Raw genomic sequence first — 17,980 nt, 5'->3', positions numbered from 1 at the left:
TATTTGAGTTTTATTCTGACATTGCTGCTTTGTTGGGGGGGGGGGTAGGGGAGTGTACACATGTGAGTTCAAATATCCGTCAATCAAACAATCAACAGGCATATATTAAGCACCTTTTTGTACCAGGCATTGTTCTGGGCACTGTGGATACCAAGACAAAAACGAAACACTGCCTTCCCTCAAAGAGCTTACATTCAATGGGGGCAACATGTATACATAAGTATATAAAAATACATAAAAAGTAAATAAAAGGATACAAAGTAATTTGGTGGGAGCCAAGTCAGAGGAAAGCCAGAGAGAGACAGCTTAAATTGATCTAGTATGAAACAGCCCACGAGCATTTATTGAACATCCACTCTGTGCCAGGAAATGAAGAAAGGCCAAAAAACACCAAATAGTCCCTGCTCTCAAGGAGCTCACAGTCTAATGGGGAATAAATTGGAGACAATCACCAGAGGGAAGGCAGTAGCATTAAGGTGGATCAGAAAGACTTCTTGTAGAAGGTGGGGTTATAGCTGGGACCTGAATGAAGTGAGAGGATCCAGGAGACAGAAATGAGGAAGGAAGGAAATGCAGGCGTGGAAGACAACCCTGCGAAAATGCAGGAAGTTTTGAATCAGAGAGTGACTTGATAAAAATGGTATGTAAGTCTAGCAACATATGTAGGATTAGAATGAGAAAAAGACAAGGGTCAGGAAGGCCAGCTAGGAAGCTGCTTGCAATGTAGTCTGGTGCTGCTAAAGGTCAGCTGTGGGGCAGGAATAGTAATCAGGCTAAGGGATGCATTTTGCAGAAAATGCCGGACTTGGAGTCACCTTGAAATCCTGAATTCAAATTTAGCCTCATATACTTACTAGGTATGTGAACTTGGGCAAGTCACTTAAAAACATGCCTTTCCTCAGTAAAAGGGGGATAAAGAATAGCACCTACCTCCCAGGGTTATTTTGAAGATCAAATGACATGGTATTTGTAAAGTGCTGCATAAATGTTAGTCGTTACTATCAATACTGATATGTAAAGACATATAATAATCTTTTGGATTTGGCTGTCAAGTAGATCTTTGTCATTGCCTCTTATGTAGTCAATCAGTCAATCAAAAAGCACTTATTATGTACCTGCTGATCATCAGGTCCCAATGATACATGTGGTAGTGATGATACAGAGGCAAAGAATGGGACAATCTTTGCTGTCTTACGTTCTAATACGGCTAATGTGGTTCCAGCGGCACCATCGATTCTAGTGATTGTTCTCCAGGCTACAACTCTTTTTATTAATCAGCTCAAGTCTCACTTGACTGCCTCTGTGCATTCAGGAAGATGGGAAAGCTGTCTATGTTCCATTTCCTTAGAGTTATAGGGAAGCCCTTGAAGTCCCATGACTTTCTATTGTTAACAATCTGATTTCCTTCAAGAAATCACTGTCCCTGACACCCCAGGGTGGAGCAGAGCAGCTGTTCAACATCTGGTTTTTAACACCACACAATTGTTGAGGTCAGGAAACTAAGGAGGAACTCTTTACTGCCACTGAATGGCAGTAAGATTTAGGAAGGTTGGGTATACATATACAATCAGTGCAGCCAGGATGAGGCAGAATTTCCAGGTTCTGAGAATCTGAATTCTATCCTGATGTTATTGTTCTGTTTGCTTCTACTGCTTTCTCTCACCAGCATAATCCTTAAATATAATTGCTTCTACCAATACTGGGGACTAGAAGTCACCTTTTTCCAATTCCACCCCTTACTGAACAGTCACCTGTTCACCACTGGCCTCTAATGTTTCTATTAGGAAAAGAACCCAAGAGCCCATCTCCAGAGGACCATGATGTTTGTAAAAGTATCACTATGAAGTGGAAAGAAGACTGAATTTGGAGTCAGTGGACTCGAGTTGCAATTAGCTCCCACTAACAGTGTGACTTGAAAAGCAAATCTTATCTGGACCTCAGTTTCCTCATCTGTAGAATGAAGGAGTTGGATTAGATGACCACTAAGGTCCCTTCCATAGCTCTAGAAATATGAGCCTTCTATCAAATAGCAATGCCTCATTTTGTTGTTCAGTCCTTTTTCAGTCTTGTCTGACTCTTTATGACCCGATTTGGGATTTTCTTGGCAAAGATACTGGAGTGGTTTGCCATTTCCTTCTCCAAATTCCTCATACTTCTTTAATAATAGCTCATTTCTATAAAACTTGAAGGCTTACAAAGCTTTTTTCTCAAACAACCCTGTGAGGTAAGGTAGGCATTGCAGGCATTCGCAACATTTTGGAGATGAAGAAATTGAAGCTTACCTTGCTCAGAGGGGCCAAATGAGGCAGATAGTGAAAGGATCACCCTCATTTTAGAGATAAAGAAAGAGGCTCACCCTTCTCAGAGAGCAGTGAAGTGACTTGGCCACCCAGTCAGCGAATATCAGAGTCAGAATTTGAGCATAGCTATCTCCTGATTTCAAGTCCAACATTCTTTCCACTTCTCTAAGCTGCCTCTTACCAACCCTCTTTTTGTCCCAAAGAATTCAGGTATATTTTGCATACGTTATTTCATTGGTTCTCACAGCAAGCAAGGATTTCACAGTCAGTGAAATTGAGACTCACAGCAGTGATTTGCCCAATGTCACACCATTAATCAATCAATCAATAAACATTTATTAAATGCTTACTATGTGCCGGGTACTATGCTGAGCACTGGGGATACAAAAAGAAGCAAAAGACAGTCCCTGACCTCCAGGAATTTATAATTTAATGGAGAAGGCAATATGCAAACAGAGACCAAAAAAAAAAACCAAATCACTATATACAGGATAAATAGGAAATAATTAACAGAGGAAAAACACTGGAATTAAGAGGAGTTGAGGAAGTCTTCCTGTAGAAGATGGGATTTTAGATGGGACTTAAAGGAAGCCAGGGAGGTCAGTAGGTGAAGAAATGAAAGAGAGAGTATTCCAAGCCTGAAGGACAGCCAGAGAAAATGCCCAGAGCTTGGAGATGGAGTGTCTTGACTAGACGTCCCCCCATCCTACTGCTCCTTTACTGAATCCCAGACCAGCATTCCATTCTAGATTTACTTGACACCGTTGTGTCTGCCACTCTCGTGGCAGGCGCACCTTAATCCTTCAGGGAATCTGTGACCTCAAAACGCGTACATGCCTTTCCCTTGAGTACATACAGGGGACTTCCGCAGGGGATTCTCACGGTGGTGGTGAGGGGGTGAAGGTTGCAACCTGTGGGCCGACAAGGGTTAAAACTTCCCTCTGGCTAGGAGGACAGCAACAGGTTGAGGCCGGCTACGTTGGTTTCTGCATTCTTCCCTTTTCTCCAGCAGAGGGTCTGGGCTGTCTCAGTTGTCCTACATAATAGTTGCATTCAAGAGAGGCTGGGCTGTCTTGGGAGGGGGGCCGGGGGCGGGGGGGGTGTGACCGGAGCACTGCCGGTCCCTCCGCCCTTTTGCTGCCCCCAGCCACTGCCGCCTCTGGCCAGAGGACTCCACAGCCCACTCCACTGACTCTCCTTTGGAGGTTTCACACCAGAGAGCCAGAAAGATGGACTTCGGCATGTCTGTAGCCCTGAGCAAGAGATTCCAAGGTAAGAGAATCTATTTCTGTCTCCCCGTTCCCCTAAAGCCTACCTCTCAATCTACCTCCATCCTCCCTCCTACCTCCCCCCATCCTTCTTCGGACACCTGCCTATCCCCAAACCACTTCCTATAGTCCTCCAACTTTCAGTCTTGCATGGGGTTTTCCAAGTTAACTTTTTACAGCCTAGAAAGTTTGCGGGAGAGGGAATCATGCCTCTTGGAAGAGATGAGCACCTTCCTCGCTCCCTTCAAAACTACCCTCTCTTCTTTGTTTTCTACAGGAGGGAAAGCATTTGGCTTGCTGAAAGCCCGGCAGGGGAGGAGGCTGGAGGAAATCAACAGGGTAAGAAAGCCATTGGCTGCCTCTAGGTGGCTGGAAAAACTTCCCTCTGATCGAACCGTAGGTCGGGCCATGGGGCCGGGCAGGCTCACGTTGGGAGATGGTTGCCTTGCTTCTCTTTTTTCCCATAAGCACGGTGAACTGGGGAGTATATTCTGATCCCCTGGGACTCTGTCACCCTGGAACCTCTCCCCAATCTCGTTTGTATCTTTCCTTGGGACATATTTGGGTCCCCTCTAGAAAGCAGTTTGGAATCTGCCTCCATCCACATTTGCAACTTAAAAGTTATTGGTCCCTCTTTTTTCCCTCCTTCCTCTCCAGTATTCTTTTTGTCCTTGGGACGGTGATTGGGATAGATCTGTGTTTTCCCCACCCCCTACTTAAACTCTCTTCTTCCATAAGTTTCTCCACCTTCTTTTCTAAATATGTGTCCCAATTGATCCATTCCCCCTCTACTACACAAGTTAGATCTTTCTCCCAATTTGCTCAAGGTCACTGAAGTTTCAGGTTGCAAATTGTTAATCTCCAACCAAGAAAAGTGGGGGCAAGGATAGACCATTGCTGGTTAGTGTGGTTCTGTCTTTCCCTTGGCCTGGTACTCCCAACCTGAGAGCAAATGACTTGAAAGCCAGTTTAGAAGTCACAAAATCCGAAATTAGAGCAGGATAGGACTTTGGAACAAATGAGGTGAGAGCTGAACTGAACTTTAGATATCTGGTTTAATTCCTTTTAACAGATGGGGAAACAGAGGCCCAGAGAATCAGGTCAAATGACTAAGGTCACTCAGAGCTGGGTCTCCTTACTTTGAGATGGTGGCTCTTTTCACTAGGCTTCATGGATTAAATGCATGTTCTGGTTTCTAGATGTTGGGAGTCCCTTTTCCCCCACTTCATCCAGAAGTTGGGTTCAGGGGATATCACTTATGACTCCACACTCCCAATCTTCCCACCTCTATGCTTCATTCATAGCTCTTAGAACTTCCCATGGGGAGGCAAAGAGTAGTGATGTCTTATATGTTAGGATTGAGAGAAAAGGGATTTTCTTTTTTTATTCAGAGTTTATATAAGGAAATCCTTTTAACACTAATGAAGAATGGGAAATTTAATCTTGGGGGGGGGAGAATACCAAACATGTATAATTTCAGTGAAATAATAAGGTTTTAACTTGGAAAGGAAAACCTCCACGCCCATGAGAGAAAACCTTCTCAAACTGCCTTGATGATAATAAGAATAGCTAGAATTTTAGTAATTTTTGGAGAAAATATTCAAGTTCCAGGTCTTTTAACTATAGTATACAGACTTCCCCTCCTCTCCCCCAAGACCTGACCTCCCTCCCAATGTATACCTTTATCCTTCTTGCTGAATTACCATGCCTCGGGGGTTTACTCCCCATAGTCTGTCCCTCTGATGCTATACTATAGGATTGGAGCTGGGCAGTGTGTGCTGATGCAAGGCATGTGGGGCAAATGCAGTGGCATGCTTCCTAACCTATCTGACTATTTGTTTTGGTTTGTCCAGTAGTATGGGGTTCTTCCTCCAGACACTAGAGATTTGGGGAGGCAGAGAAACTTCTAGAGTTTCCAGGCATATCCTATGCCTCCTAGGTCTCCCAAATGAGTTGACTCACCCTACACTCTCTGCCTCTCATAGCTCTTCTTCCTGGGAAAGGGGAGTTAGAAAGGGTGCCCAAGGCCCTTCTGGAAGATGCTTCCGTTGATTCTCAGGTCAGCCGTGCTGTGGAGATGCCTAGCAGGTCATCAGGAAGATACTGCCAGACTCATACTCATTCTTGGCTCTTCAAGAGGCCACTGGACAAGATCCTGGTGCTTTAACCTCTTCCAGGTCCCAGTGGGGCTGATCCAGCCCAGGCTTGAGTTACATGCTGGATGAGTCCACCCAAAGCCAGCAGGACCCTGAGCATTTGGCTGCTGAAGTCAGGACTGGGGAACGCAGTCAGTCTGGAGAAACAATGGAGGGAGGCAGGCTTAGCTGGCTGTTTCCTCAGCCAGCCACACCCTCCAGGGATCTGGGGTGGGGTGGAATGGGATGGAATGGGGTTGGGAGTCTTAGAAGTGATGAATTTTAAAGTAGAAGGGATTTAGAGATCATCTATTTCCTCCCCCCTGGAATTTTAGAGATGAGGAAACTGAGATTAAGTAATTTGCCCAAGGTCAAACAGGAAGTAGGGGACTAGCTTTGGGAGGGACTGAGGCTGGCTTGGGGGAAAGTGAGGAGCTTTGGATTTTTGTGACCAATGTGGATTCTTCCTTGAACTGGGGTCAAAACGAGGAAATCTGTTAATGAGACCTTTGGTTGGGCTTCTAGAGCTAGTCCCATTCCATATTTATTTGTCTCTTTTTCCCTGACCCTAGGCCAGGGCCTGGTCTCAACCTAACCTGGAGCTGTCTGGTTTTGTAATTCTAGGGGCCAAGCCCTCATCACCTGGGCCCCAAACTTACCCACAAGCAGCCGCAGCTTTCTGCCACCACTGAAGCTGCTGTGTTAGATATGTAGGCTAGGAGGTCTCTGTGTACCTTGTAGTACCTGACTAGGGTGAGTTGATAGTCAAGGGTCAGTGGTGAGCTGCATGGCAGGCTCAGGAATGGTGGTGTGAGTTCCCCCCCGAAAGACTTTGTATTTTGTACTGTGCTTAGAGACTAAATGAGCAGTGGCAACATTTGAAAGACAAGAATCTAAGAGATGCTTGTTCAAAAGCCTTACTAATAGGTTAAAATCTCCTCTGACATGCTTGTGGATACTTGGAGTGATATGGTGGGTCAACAAGGAATGGACAGTGTGGGGCACCAAAGGAAAAAACAAAGGTGAAGAAATTAGGGCTTTGTGTCAGGGTACCAAAGTTTATTTTTTGAATGTTTGTTGATGTTCTTCCCATTACAATCATTTCTTGGAGGTTAGAAATACCCTATCCCTGCCCCAACTTCAGATTGAACCTTCCCTAGTAACAAAGAAAAATAATAAACAAAACACCTGACATAGTGACAGTGTATATAGTATCACATCTGACAATATATATAATATTATGTATACAATTCTGCCTTACCAGTCTCCTACCTCTCTGCTTAGGACTTGGGAGCTATGGTTCATTATCTATTTTTTAGGATTGTTATCAGCTTTTCGCTTACATTGTTGGAGTCATTGTCCATATCATCCTTTTCGGTCTGCTTATTTCGGTCTATATCAGGATAATGTCTGTATGTCTCTATGTTTATATATTCTATATCAGTCCATACAAATCTTCCCATGTTGAATTTGCTATTCCTTCCTGCACAATAATATTCTATTACATTCTATTACATTACATCTATAAAATTCTATTATATTACATTGTGTTCACTTAATTCTCCCACTGATGATTATTTAGGGTACCAAATTTGTAGGGTACCAAGAGTACAACAGTGGAGGCAAATCTTTCAGTAGCACAAAACTAAGAGAATTTAGCAACTAGGGAGCAAAAAGAATTAACTAAAAAATGAATCTACCGGATGGCCTGTTCCCCTACCCCCAAACACTAGGAGAGCTCCTCCTAGACCTGTCCACTAGCACCCTTGTGTTATACCAGCTGAAAAGTTGATTTGGGGCCATGTTTTTGCACCAATTGCCCCCAGAAACAGTTTGTGCTGTCTAGCCTCAATATCACTAGTTATGGCTCTGGGGGAGTCCCCTAAATGGGTTTAGAGGCAGTTTCCCAAAGAAGAACCTGCATAGATCTCAAGGATGCAGTGGAAAGGATTTTCCTTCAAGATCAAGTTCACCTCAATGACTTTTGAAGGGCCTGCCAACTCTCCTGAGATTCTGGGAATGTGTACACTCATTTCCTTCCCTCCTCTTCACTTTTAAGAACCGAGTCCCCCAAAACATTGGTGGTGTGACTGTGGGAAGAGGAAACGTGTGTGTATGCTGAGCCAGTGGCCTGCTTGCTGGAAGTGGCACCCAGCCACCCTTGCCTTCTTTTGAGAAGAATAGAGGTCATTGTGAGAGGAAGCACCTTCAGTTCAGATCCTCGTGTGCAGCCTCTGTTTGGTACCAAACATGTTAGGCTTGGCGACAGTGACTTGTTCTGTACCATGGAGGGTAAGCCTGGTGTTGGGGTCAAAGGAGGCTCTCCAAAGAACCTTTCCTTGTAGAGTGGTCTCATCCCCAGCCTCCTTTGGTCCTAGAACTAGGTCCTTTGGGGTTTCAGTTACTCAGGGCTCCAGGTCACAAAACTGACAAAAAGAGAAAAATAGAAGCATTCCCCATGGGGACTTTGGGGTTGAAGAATCTGGCCCCTAATTTGGTGGATGGCATCAGAGGAAAGGCTACTTGATCTGGTTCTATTCTATAGCTTCTTCCTCTTTTTTCCTAAACAAGCCAGGGACCCTCCCTTCTGCTGTCCAGGCTGGGGACAGTCCAGCCCTAGCCTTCTGTTTTTGTTTTCTCCCTGTGTGTATTTTGTCTAAAGGGCTATGGAGATTAGAGCCTGAGCACTGCTCCCCACTCCCCCCACATAGCTGACATTCTCCACAGCCCAGACGACAGGAAAGGGGCGACCCCAGGCCAGCCAGGTCCAACCTTATATGGGAAAGGGAGAAAATGGCTCAGACTTCCCACAGGGGCCAGGAGGCCCAGGCTTGTGTGGGCAGAGCTTTAGAATGCCCAGGCTGCCTCTGCTTTGTCTGGGAAGATTGTAATAGAGTAGAAAGGGTCATTGGATTGGTGCAGAGGGTCTGGGTTCTAATCCCAGTTCTCTTCATTACTGTGTATCCTCTGGCTAGTCACTTCCTCATTTGCAAAATAAGGGGAGTGGGGAAGAGGAAGATTAGATCTCTAAGGTCTCTACCAGCTCTAAATCTAGGATTTTGTGATAGTCTTATGAACTCAAGGAGAGTCGAACTCTTCAGGGTTGCATTTGACTGATTTTTGTTGAAACAGTTTGCCCCGGCTCTGGTTCACCAGCCTGTTGCAGCCTTGCTCTTACACAGTACTCTCTTGCTTATAAGGATAAAGATCTCTGGCCCAAGGCCAGCCCCATACTCCTAGGCCCTCCCAAGTGGTTTAAAGGACATTTAAAGTTTTACATCCACCTTATTTCTGAAGGGTCACTTTAGAATGAAAGTAACATTGAACACACACACACACACACACACACACACACACACACACACACACACTAACTAGGCATAACCCATTTGAATGTGTGCATGGGGGAGGGAGGGGTGTGCACTCCTCACAAGGAAGGGAAGGGGAGGGTCTGCAATTGTACCTGGGAAGGCTGTGTGCCTCTGAGTGCCACCCTATATATGTGCCTGGGTGAATGTGCCCAATTGGCATTGCAAAAACACCCTTCTCTTTTGCTCTTCCTTAATATATTATAAGGGAGATGATTGATAAGGTGCCACATGAGCCCCAGATACGGTGTCACCACCAAAGGTTCAGCCGGCCCTGGCCGCTTTGGGACCAGAGTCATGGGGAGCTGAAGATGGAATTTCTTTGGGGTTTGACTCATTTGCATAATTGGTTGTTTTTCTCTCTTTCTGATCGGTAGCAAGAAGCTTAAGTCCTCTCTAGGAAAGAGAGCTTCCATGGGGAATGTGAGATCATTGGTCTTGGTGATCACCTTTACAGAGCTCCACAATTCTACAGGCACTACCCAGATCACAAGTAATACAGTCCTGACCTTGTAGAAGCTTCTGTGCTACACCAGTAAAGACATTGGAAGCTTTATGGAAGGCTGAACTTGGGCCTATGGCTTATCCTCAAATCCTCTTGGTTCTTTGAGACATTGAACCCCTCTGGATGAGGTCCAGGGCATAACTGCCTTCCAGTCTCCTCTCCCATATATGTCCCTCCAAGGGATGGAACAAAACCAGCCAGGATATGGAAGGCGCAGGCAGGCAAGAGGTCAAGTTCAGGAAAGTCAGCTAAGTCAGGGAGGACCAGGCAGCTAGACTGGCAGAGTCTCATAGTAAATAAGTCATAGAATTAGTCAATAAAAATGGCGCCAGCAAAGTGAACTCTGATGCCCAATATTACATTGCTCGCTGGATCCACAAATGTTCATCTTCGCCAGGACAAGATCAGAGGATTATAGCTAAAACCTAACAAGGAGCGAAGGTGCTAGGCTCCCTAGAAGGTCCTCATAGTACATTCCATATCAAATAGCGTCATATTAAATCACTAAATCCTAGAACTCTAGGAAGAACCCTCAAAAGTCGTCAAGTCCAACTCCTGCCCAGAATGCCGTCTGTGCCAGTCCTACAAGTAGTTAACTGTTCTCTTCTGCAAATTCTGCAGAGTTCAGGTGCACTTATTTAAAATAATACTAATAATAATTATTATCAAAATAGCTAACATATATGTTGTTGTATGGTTGTTTTTAGTCACATCTGACTCTTTGTGACCTCATTTGGGGTTCTCTTGGCAAAAATACTGGAATGGCTCACTATTTCCTTCTCCAACTCATTTTACAGATGAGGAAACTGAGGCAAACTGGGTTTAGTGATTTGTTCAGGGGCATACATAATAAGTGTCTGAAACTGGATTTGAACTCAGGAAAATGAGTCTTCATGGCTCCTGGCCCAGCATGCTCTCCATTGCACCAGCTAGCATTTATATTATATTCATTGCTTACTATAGGCTGTGTCTGATTCCATTCTACAGTCCTAGAAACTGAGGCCCATTTTCTTTTCCTGGGGCACATCACTAATAAATGCCAGAGCCAGGGTTCAAACCCAAATCTTTCCTGTCTCTAGGTCTTGTATTCTTTTTACTATACCACAGTGACTTATAATCTCTGGACCTCAGTAAAATGAGAGGCTTGGACAGCATGATCCCTGTGGGCCCTTCCAGAGCTGACTTCCTATGTTCTATGCTCTCTCATACCTCTCATACTGGTTGTAAGTCTCCATTGCTCATAAAATTCCCCCTGATTACTTTAGAGGATGATCACAGGCCAGTCCTCATAGGAAACTCGAGAGAACAGAACTGCAGCCTTTCTGTATTCCAATACCAATTTTTTGTTTTGTTAATGGAGGTAAAAACCCTCTATGTTTCTTCCTTTTCATTTGGGAGGCAGATTCTCAAGCAGGACTAGAGGCATTACAAGATGCAGCCTCTCTAGGATGCATCAGAATGAGGATTCTCCTTTCCCTGATCCTTGCAGCCCCCAATTGACTAACTCCTAACTAACGTGGCTGCTAGAGTAAGGCAGAAACAATTGCTGCGGTGATTAGCCAGGGAAACTGCACTGATTTGGAAAACCAGGACTTTGAGTGAAGGTGAAGTTGGGCTGGAGCCTTGCACAGATTTATGACTCTGCCCAGAGTACACATGGTGCATAGTTTCCCAGTCTCAGTGATGTAGCTAGTACCTTCTGTATTTTTTCCATTAGACAATAATAATGATTTTATACATATACATGTATACAATTAATATATATATACAATATTTATACAATGTTTTATATTATATATACACTAACACACATATACAATTAATATATATACACAATATATGTATACGTATGTATGCATATATGTATACAATGTGTGTGTGTGTATATATATATATATATATATATATACATATATATACGTACACACACAATTAGCATTTATATAACTCTTTAAGGTTTACAGAGCACTTTACATAGGCTAGATCATTTGACCTTCACAATGACCCTGTAAGGTAACTATAGTTGAGTTGTTTCAGTCGTGTCCAACTCTTCATGACCCCATTTTGGGATTTTCTTGGCAAAAATACTGGAGTTATTTGCCATTTCCTTCTCCAGCTCATTTCACAGATTTTTACAGACTGAGAAAATAAGGTTACATGACTTTCCTAGGGTCGTACAGCTATAAGTGTCAGAGGCAGGACTTGAATTCATGAAGATGAGTCTTTCTGGTTCCAAGCCCACTGCTCTATCCACTACACCACCCAGCTGCCCAGCAAAGTCGGTTCTATTGTTATGCCCATTTTACTGCCTGAAAGAGGTTTAATGACTTGCTCAGAGTCACTCAACTAAGTATTTGAGGCAAGATTTGAACTCAGTTCCCCAAGGATGACTAATTGTTCAAGCCTGAGAATACTCTGTCAAGTGGGTTTTTCATTTTGCCCCCACTATGCCCAATATTTATGTTTTTCTATGTGTTTTTTTTGAGGGTCATAAGTCAGCATTTATTATTTAAGTTGAAGAACAGGTTATGAAGTGGGTGGGGGCCATATTCATAACAGAGTACAAGGTGGAGCCCTAGGGGAGAGGAGAGAAGGGAGGAGACAGGGAGCCCACAGCCTCTCCTCTGTGTCTGCTCTAAACTGGGTAGATCCTGATCTCTGAGCCTTGGTCCAGGGCACACAATGAAGCACACGATGAGATGAGGTTCCAGGGGCTACAGGTTGAGGAAACCTCAAGGGGCAGCCCAAGTTGCACATCCAACCAGAGGTGGGGGCTGGGATTCTCCTTGGATCAGCAGCACCGCTTCCTTTTAGGAATTGAAGCATAGTGATAAGTTCCATCCCACTTATTTCAGCTCTTATGAAACATTCTTGTAGTTAAAGTCTTTGTGCTAAAGAATTCCTTCCTGGCCTCTCTAACTTCTTGTACTTTGCTTCTTTGAATACGGGTCCAGCTTGTAGGCTGTTCGCTCAAGAGCTGCTGCTTGCTCCTCAGTGAAAGAGATCTGATCCCGATGAGGCCAAAGTGCTGCAGATTGGTGGCTTAAGTTCTTTAGGTTTCTGCGCATGTTTACTGCAATATCCTTCATTTCTAGATACTTCAAGTTAGTCAGTTTGTTCATATTTTCCAGAAGTTTATAGGCTGTCAGCTTGCCCATCAGGTGCGTGGCCATTTTGGAGAACACGTCCTGGCACAGCCCTGTGATGTCTGCCTCGGCGGGCTCTGTGGCCTCCTCAGCTGTCTCCATGGCATCATCTCATCCCAGACCCTCCAGTTGGGAGGGTCACTCTCGCAGGAACGCTGTTGGCTGTGGCCACCATGCCTGAGCCTTCTCAGGCCCCACAAGCGGGCCACAGGCTTTATTTATGTATTTTTAAAAAGATGTTTTATTAGTACTTTTTTTTTTAGCATTACTGTCTTTTCCCAGTGACTCCTCCCACCCCTACCAAAATACTCTCTTTTGTAATATTCAAGTGAAACAAATCAATGTATTGACCATACCTGAAAGTATGTGTCACTCTGTACCCGTAGTCCATTACCTCCTTTCTGAGAGGCTGCAGGCAGGCTTCACCATCATTTGCTGATAAATTTTCCTGCTCTGTGGAAGTAATTCTCTTTAGGGAAGGTTGAGAGCTGAGGGAAAAAGGAAGATGAAGAGAGAACTAATTATAATAATACCTTATACCATACTGAGCAGTTTTCAAAGCACTTGCAGATACAATATCACATTCAAGCCTCACAACACTTTCATGAGACAAGGGCAGGGATTATTAGCCCTGTTGGAAGCATATTAAAACCCTTTTTAGTTTCTTAAGAAATAACATAATTCTGAAAAGGCCTTTCCAGACTTTTGGAGGAAACACTTTAGAAAAGAGGATGATAGATCAGGACCAAAAGTACACAATGGTTTTTGTTAGGAAAATGGAATAAAGATGATCAAATTTATCTACATCTTCCCCAACCTTAAAGTGATTTGGTTATTGACCCATCTGAGGGGAGTCTCATCTTTACCTGCCCACCTGACATGATTGGTAAGCTGGCCTTCTGTACTGAGAAGGGATTAAGATTGTTGGAGGCACGAGGTCCCTTTGTTTAACTTCAGGAGTGAGGCAAACTAGCTCTGGGAGAAGAGGGAAATGATTTGGATACTCCCTTCTGAAATGTTAACCCAGACTGTATTTTAAGATATCTTTTCTTTATTTAAGATTCCTTTAAGTGTTACCAGAAATCTTCTTGGGGCACAAAGTCATGTCCAGGGGCATGGGAGACTATGCCAGTTTGGGCATCTCCCTATGTTAGAAATAGCTTAGATGTAAAATGACAAATTGTTTCTAGCAGATCTGAACCTAAATAGTAGAGTACAGTATTAGTATTAATATTTTTCTTCAATATCCTCATTTTACAGATAAGAAATTGATTCCATTTAAGGTTGTCACTTACCCAAGGTCACATAGCATGGTCTATGACAGAACCCATACTGTGAGCCCAGCTGGGCTTCTAACTGCAGGTTCAAAGTTCTTTCTGCCATGCTATGCTGACGCTCTTCAGAAAGAGTTCAAGACCAGGGCAAGTCACACTATGTGATGCCCTCACCCTGACACAAGAAACCATCTTTATTTCAGTGAAATCAGATTAAAATGAACTCCAGGGGTGGTCTTCAAGGAGAAAATAAGTCAGAGGTTCTTAATGTGGGATCTAACTTCTTTTTAAATAACTACTGTTTAATATAATTGGTTTCTTTTGTAATCCATTGTATTTTATGTATTTTAAAACACCATTCTGAGAAAGGGTTCGTAGGCTTCATCATTTTGCCAAAGGGGCAAATGATACAAAAAAGGTGAAGAACTTTTTGCAATAAGGTAACTTATAAGCGCAAAAGCTGTGTGTGTGTGTGTGTGTGTGTGTGTGTGTGTGTGTGTGTGTGTGTGTGTGAGAGTGAGAGAGAGAGAGAGAGAGAGAGAGAGAGAGAAAATGTGTGTCAATTGTGTATGTAGGTGTGTATGGGTAAGGTGATAAAGTGAAGGGAATTTGGCCTTAATAATAGTTGACCATGGCTGGCTGCATGGGGGGGGGGGGATCAGAGACACACAGACAAACAGTCAGAGACAGACAGAGACAGAGAGAGAGAAAAAACCATGGCCTTCTGAAAAACTTTATTGATATCTGCTGTTTCTTACATCATCACAGTTATCCAAATATCCCTCCACATCCCCTTCCCAGAGAGCCAGCCCAGAACAAATAGCATTTTTAGAGAGGAAAAAAAATTAACACAGCTGATCAATCCATTGAAAAAGTCTAAATGCTTGCGTACTGTACCCATTGTCATCCTCCCACCTCCATGAAGGAGTAGGTTGGGGGTATCTTCTAATATCTCTTCATTCAAGTCTGAAGGATCTTTATAATTTTGTCGTATTTGCTTTTGATTTTTTGGTTTGTGGTTGTTCTTTCCATTGAGATTGTTGTAGTTACTGTGTATATTGTTCTCTTGGCTCAGCTTACTTCACTTTGCATCAGTTCATATAGATTCCATGCTTCTGTATTCATTGTACACATCATTTCTTTTTTTAATTAATTAATTTATTTTTAGTTTTCAACAATCATTTCCATATGCTTTTGAGTTTTAAATTTTCTCTCCCTCCCTCCCCACTTCCCTTCCCAAGATGGCATGCAATCTGATATAGGCTATACATATACATTCCTATTAAACATATTTTCATATTAGTCATGTAAAGAAGAATTAGAACCAATAGGAGGAACCACAAGAAAGAAGAAACAAAACAAAACAGAAGAAAAAAAAGAGCAAATAGTATGCTTCAATCTGCATTCAAACTCCATAGTTCTTTCTCTGAATGTGAATAGCATTTTCCATCATGAGACTTTTGGAGATGTCTTAGATCCTTGCATTGGTGAGAAGAGCTAAGTCTATCAATTTAGTCTTCGAATAACGTGGCTGTTACTGTGTACAATGTTCTCCTGGTTCTGCTCACTTCACTGAGCATCAGTCCAAACAAGTCTTTCCATGTTCTCCTGAAGTCCACTTGCTCATCATTTCTTCTAGCACAATAGTATTCCATTACATTCATATACCACAATTTGTTCAGCCATTCCCCAATTGATGGGCATCCCCTCAATTTCCAATTCTTTGCCACCACAGAAAGAGCTGCTATAAATATTTTTGTATATGTGGGTCCTTCTCCCATTTGTATGATCTCTTTGGGATGCAGCCCTAGAAGGTACACATAATTTCTTATAGCACAGTAATATTCCATGACATTCAGGTACCACAGTTTGTTTAGCCATTGCCCAATCGATTGGCATCTACTTTGTTTCCAATTCTTCACTATCACCAAAAGCTCTTCTAAAATATTTTGTAGTATCTGGAGTCTTTCTTCTTATTGATGACTTTCTTGGGATATGAGCCTAACAATGGATTCTCTGGTTCAAAAGTTATAGATATTTTAATCACTTTATTTGCATAATTCCAAATTGCTTTTCAAAATAATTGTACCATTTCACAGCTCCACCAACAATATGTTAGTGTGCTTATTATTCTACAACCCCTCCAATATTGATTCTTGCCATTTTTGGGTCATTTTTGCCAATTTGCAGGGTTTGAGGTTAACTCTCAGATTTGTTTTGATTTACATTTCTCTAATTATTAGAGATTTGGAGCATTTTTTCATATGATTGTGAATACTTTGCAGTTCTTCTTTTGAGAGCTATTTGTTCATATCCTTTGACCATTTATCTATTGGGGAATGACATACACACATATATGTATCTATATATGTATATGTACATGCACACATATGTATTGTTATGTGTGAGTTTGTTTATTGTTTATATATCTTGGACACCAAACCCTTATCAGAGAAGTTTGATACGAAGATATTTTCCCATTGGACCACTTCCTTTCTTATCCTAGATGCACTAATGTTCTCTGTGCAAAAGCTTTTTGGTTTCAAGTAATCAAAGTTATCTGCTTTATCTTTTGTAATTCCTTCTATCTCTTGTTTGATTAACGAAATATCTCCCATCCATAGCTATGAGGGCCTTTTTTTTTTAAGCTTTTCAGTTTCCACTGGGGAAACCACCTCTTCCCACATCAGCCACTTTCCTAATTCATAACCCAGTGAAGTAGCAAGGGGTTTATCAGAGAACTGGGCTGCAGGTAATTGCTCCTATTATAGTACATACCTTTGAGTCACTCACTCCACTGAGAAAGAGAAGGAAGATCAGGGAAAGCTAGGTGGTGCACTGGATGGAGCTCTGGGCCTGGAGTCAGGAAGTTTTGACTTCAAATCCAACCTCAGATGCTTACTATGTGACCCTGTGCAAATCACATAACCCCTGACTGCCTCAGTTTCCTCAAGTGTAAAGTGAGGATAACTCAACCTCACAGGGATGTTGTGAAGAACAAATGAGATCATATTTGTAATTGCCTGGTACAGAGTAAGTGCTTAATAAATGCTTATTCCCTTTCCACTCTCCTTTTAAGGAGGAAGCTGTGGACATACGGGACAAGAGGCAGGCAGTTCAAATGGTTGGAGTCAGACACATGAAGCTGAGAAGCTTGTACTGGCCATTCAGCTGCCCAAGAGTCCCTGCCTGATGTGTTCTCCCCCTCCTCTGTGTGTCTCTCATGGGGGGAAGGCGAGAGAAGGGAGGAGAGTTCAGTCAGCAGCAGCTGCTGTGAGCAGTGGGCCAGCTCCGAGGACCATCTGGAGGAGGTATGGAGGAGGGTCAGCCTCTCTCTCCTGCAACTTGAGCTCAGCTGCTTCTTCCTTTACTGGCCCCTCTGTTAGCTAAGGCATTTGGGCTTTTTGGACTGCAGGAGAAGGAGGCTACTTTAACCTCCCTTCTGATGGCTCTTCCTACCCCAACATATACTCCAAGGGAAGCCTTATGGGTACAGGAGAAATAAGGGTGGAGTCAGGGACCAATGTAGCTTCTAAACTCAGCAGGAAAGAAGAGCAGAAAACTCACAGCTTTGCACAAATAGAATTCTAGATATACAGAATGTATCTAGAATAGACCTTAGAGACCATGTAATTCAATTCCTATATTTTACAGATGTGGAGAGACTTGACCAAGGTCACACAGCTAATTTGTGGAACTGATAGCATAGTATAGTAGGAAGATGATAGAATGTGCATGGTGGAAGATACTCAATCCTCTCACTTTACAAATGAGAAAACTGAGACACAAATTCAAACAGCAAGTCAGTGACAGAAGTGGGATCTGGAGTTGGAGGACTAGGTTCAAATCCTAGCACTTCTGCTAATTATCTCTGTGACTGTAGGCAAGTCACTTTCCCTCTCTGAACCTCGGTTTCCCCATCTGTAAAATGGGGTGCAGGTCTTTGGACTGGATGAGCTCTCAAGTGCCTTCCATCTTATGAGA

General features: G+C 43.1%; 1 protein-coding gene across 1 annotated transcript in view; it reads left to right on the top strand.

Annotated features, from left to right (window-relative positions):
- Positions 1-3,382: 3,382 nt before the first annotated feature.
- AIF1L (allograft inflammatory factor 1 like) overlaps positions 3,383-17,980 on the top strand; it is a 35,884-nt gene continuing 21,286 nt past the window's right edge. The window contains exons 1-2 of the mRNA XM_020973564.2: positions 3,383-3,572; positions 3,846-3,907. Of these exons, the coding sequence (XP_020829223.1) occupies positions 3,530-3,572; positions 3,846-3,907 (105 nt within the window). The 5' untranslated portion in view covers positions 3,383-3,529. The remainder of the gene's footprint in view (positions 3,573-3,845; positions 3,908-17,980) is intronic.

Source organism: Phascolarctos cinereus, unplaced genomic scaffold (genome assembly GCF_003287225.1).
Source record: "Phascolarctos cinereus isolate Bilbo 61053 unplaced genomic scaffold, phaCin_HiC Scaffold_2;HRSCAF=192, whole genome shotgun sequence".
NCBI classification, from domain to species: domain Eukaryota; kingdom Metazoa; phylum Chordata; class Mammalia; order Diprotodontia; family Phascolarctidae; genus Phascolarctos; species Phascolarctos cinereus.
Note: the sequence above shows the minus strand (reverse complement) of the source record. Positions and strands in the feature narration are given on the sequence as shown.